This window comes from Echiichthys vipera, assembly GCF_963691815.1.
Source record: "Echiichthys vipera genome assembly, chromosome: 2".
NCBI lineage: Eukaryota > Metazoa > Chordata > Actinopteri > Perciformes > Trachinidae > Echiichthys > Echiichthys vipera.
In genome coordinates this window covers 9,743,133-9,746,359 of record NC_139827.1, presented here as the reverse complement: position 1 = coordinate 9,746,359, position 3,227 = coordinate 9,743,133, and the positions used below count along the sequence as shown (strand labels likewise).

Genomic DNA, 3,227 nt, shown 5'->3' with positions numbered 1-3,227 from the left:
CCTCTCCTCTTGTTTCCTCTCCTTTCTTCTCCTCTCCTTCACTGTCTCCTCTCCTCTTGTTTCCTCTCCTTTCCTCTTGTTTCCTCTCCTCTCCTCTTGTTTCCTCTCCTCTCCTTTCCTCTCCTCTTGTTTTCTCTCATCTCCTCTCCCCTCCTCTTGTTTCCTCTCCTCTCCTTTCCTCTCCTCTTGTTTCCTCTCCTCTACTCTTGTTTCCTCTCCTTTCTTCTCCTCTCCTCCACTGTCTCCTCCCCTCCCCTCTCCTATCCTCTTGTTTCCTCTACTCTACTCTCCTCTCCTCTCCTCTCCTTTCCTCTCCTCTCCTCTCCTCTCCTCTCCTCTCCTCTCCTCTCCTCTCCTCTCCTCCTTTCCTCTCCTCCCCTCTCCTCTCCCCTGTAACAGACTCATTTTTGTCCCTCCTCAGGCGAACAGGCAGCGAGGGATCCAGGAAGGAAACATCCAGTCTGACGCTCAGGTGAGTCGATTGTTTTTTTGGCGCTGGTCTGTGAATAATTTATTCCTGCTCTGCACCATCAATGATGTCTTTGTCCTTCTGTCTGAGGGGGTGACTGTCACATGAGTGGTGGATAAAGTCTTTGAGAATGCCGACCTTTGAAGTGTGTGTGTGCGTGTGCGTGTAATGATGTGACGCCTCCTAGTGGATGGAGCGAGAAAAACTCCCCTTGGTTGAATTTAAGATTTAAAAAAAAAAGAAACAGTGAAGGAGTACTGGCTGACAGCGAGATCCATCTCCAGTACTGAGTAGAGGAAATGTAGTGCAGTAGAAGTATAAAGTAGAAATAGTCTAAAGCTTACTCAGCTGAGTAACAATGTGTTTGTTTCTGTGGTGGCAGACCCTCTTTAAGGCAGGAGAGGAGAAGTTCGGCACCGATGAACAAACGTTTGTCACCATCCTGGGAAACCGGAGTGCGGAGCATCTCAGGAAAGGTTCGTCCGTGTGTGTGAGAGTAGAATTAAAGAGCCTCTGTTATCGTTTGTTTAATATCAAGACTAATCCTGAATCTGTGTTTCAGTGTTCGATGCTTACATGAAGTTATCTGGATACGAGATGGAGGAGACCATTAAGAGGGAAACATCTGGAGGCCTGAGAGATCTGCTTCTGGCCGTCGGTACGAAAACCACTGCAAACTGTTTCAGCTTCTTGAGAGGTGGCGCCGTGTTTAAATGATTAATACTTACATGTTTTTTCTTTTAAAGTGAAGTGTGCCAGGAGCGTTCCAGTCTATTTTGCTGAGACCCTGTACTATGCGATGAAGGTAAAAGCAGTTTGAATCCAGTAGAGTCAATGCTACGTTTAGCCACCATAAGATCAGCTGTAAAAACATGTTATAATGACAGCAGTATGCAATCCAACGCTGCTGCAGCTACGTCATCAATGGGGCTTCTTAAAGTGTAATTCCGGCCTATTTGAATCTTTTGCGCATGAATATACATGAAATAAGCCGTCGAGACGGTTTCTTTTCGTTGATCACCTATTAACAGAGAAATACAGGAGAGTTTTTAGCAGCCAGACATGGCTAACATAGGACAAGGTCGCATAAGCATGTGCCTTCACTGATTTAATTCAGCATTTTGTTAGGGTCAGGGTTAGGGGTTAGTGTTAGGGTCTACATAAGCCTGTTATTTAGTAGGCGAACCCAGAGTTTATTAAAAAAGACTGTTTCACAATGCTTCAAGCCTTAGCAGTCAGCTAGGTCCATATTGACAGGCAGCCCATACAAGTCAATTACACATTCACACAAAATTAGCATTGTGAAACAGTCTTTTTTAATAAACTCTGGGTTCGCTAACTTATGTTGTTGGTGCTGTTGACTGTCATGCTACTGCAGAGGTTTGGTGCTATTTTGAGCAGTATTAGTGGTTTAAAAAGCCTTTTTGGATGCGTAAAGCCCTCCGCCCCAAGCTAATCAGTGTTACCCACGTTTGGCTGTTAGGGACTGTCCGGGATTTCTCTGTTAATAAGTGACCAACGAAAAAAACTGTCTCTATGGCTCATTTGATTCATGCCGAAATCGGCCAGAATTAAATTTTGATTCTGAATTGATGATTTAATGCCTGACGGATCCAGATGGACATGAAGTATTTCTAAATATCTACAAGAACTTGCGCTCAGCTAATGTTTATACATCTACGACGCATGCTGTCATCGCGTGTCTTTGGGTTTGTTGCAGGGGCTAGGAACCGATGATGACACCCTGATCAGAGCCATGGTGACTCGCAGTGAGGTGGACTTGATGGACGTCAGAACAGAGTTCAGGAGGTTGTTCGCCTGCTCTCTGTTTTCCATGATCAAGGTACACACACACACACATACACACACACACACACACACACTGCACTACATGCACACTTTTGCGTAAGCTGCCGTTCACCTATGAAGGTTAAATTCTGCGTGTTTGTGTTACAGGGAGATACCAGCGGCGACTACCGAAAGGCCTTACTGTTGCTCTGTGGTGGAGATGATGCGTAACCGTGGCAACAAGCAGTAAATCAGGAACCATACCTGGAGTGCCTCTTCTCTAAGTCTGCCTTTTTTATTTTGGGCCGTCGACTCAACGAAACAAGACGCTAAAACAGTCGAAGGAGAAATTGATCACAACAAAGCGCTCTTGTGTGTGCGAAGACGACCCGATCAGGTCTTTTTTTTTTTAAACTATGACTCCAAATAATGTCTTTGAAAGGTAGCTAACATTTTGTTCACGTCCACATTAAGTAATGCAGCTTTTGGTCGACTAACATCTTCAATATGACTAATATTACATGAGTCATGTGTAACGCAAAAGTATCAGATTACAATTGTTTAGTTTGCACTTTGTATCGCAGAAACAATATGAAACAATGCATTAATAAACATTTCAACTGATGAAGTACAACGGCGTATTCTTCCTGTGTCAGTAACGATCAATGCACAAATACCTGTTTAACACCCGTTTTATTATTGTTGAACGTGCACTGGCCTCTCATAGCCACGAGAGGGAGGTAGAGCAACTTTAATGGAGAGAAGTACTAGAGGAGGAAAGTACTTTAGTTTACTGTGGGTTACATTTTTAGGTATTTGTGCAGCTTTTTATGGCTCCTACACATTAAATATAATGTGCTTTTTTTATATTCCTCTCCATTTATTTGACTTCCCTTCAGTAGCTGCTTACTTTGCAGACTTAATCTACAAAACATGATGCGTTTATAACATGCGAAGCATTATTACAGGA

At 43.6% G+C, this 3,227-nt stretch overlaps 1 protein-coding gene across 3 annotated transcripts in view; it reads left to right on the top strand.

Moving 5' to 3' along the window:
- The window catches only part of anxa5b (annexin A5b), a gene marked incomplete at its 5' end in the record, with an annotated part of 11,580 nt that extends 8,689 nt beyond the window's left edge, over positions 1–2,891 (top strand). For 2 of the 3 annotated variants that reach the window (XM_083934291.1, XM_083934290.1), the window contains 6 exons: positions 422–472; positions 852–945; positions 1,032–1,127; positions 1,216–1,274; positions 2,187–2,312; positions 2,426–2,891. In XM_083934291.1, coding sequence (XP_083790417.1) covers positions 422–472; positions 852–945; positions 1,032–1,127; positions 1,216–1,274; positions 2,187–2,312; positions 2,426–2,488 — 489 coding nt within the window. In that variant the 3' untranslated portion in view covers positions 2,489–2,891. The remainder of the gene's footprint in view (positions 1–421; positions 473–851; positions 946–1,031; positions 1,128–1,215; positions 1,275–2,186; positions 2,313–2,425) is intronic. The other variant, XM_083934289.1, reaches the window with a different exon arrangement.
- Between the last annotated feature and the right edge of the window lie 336 nt (positions 2,892–3,227).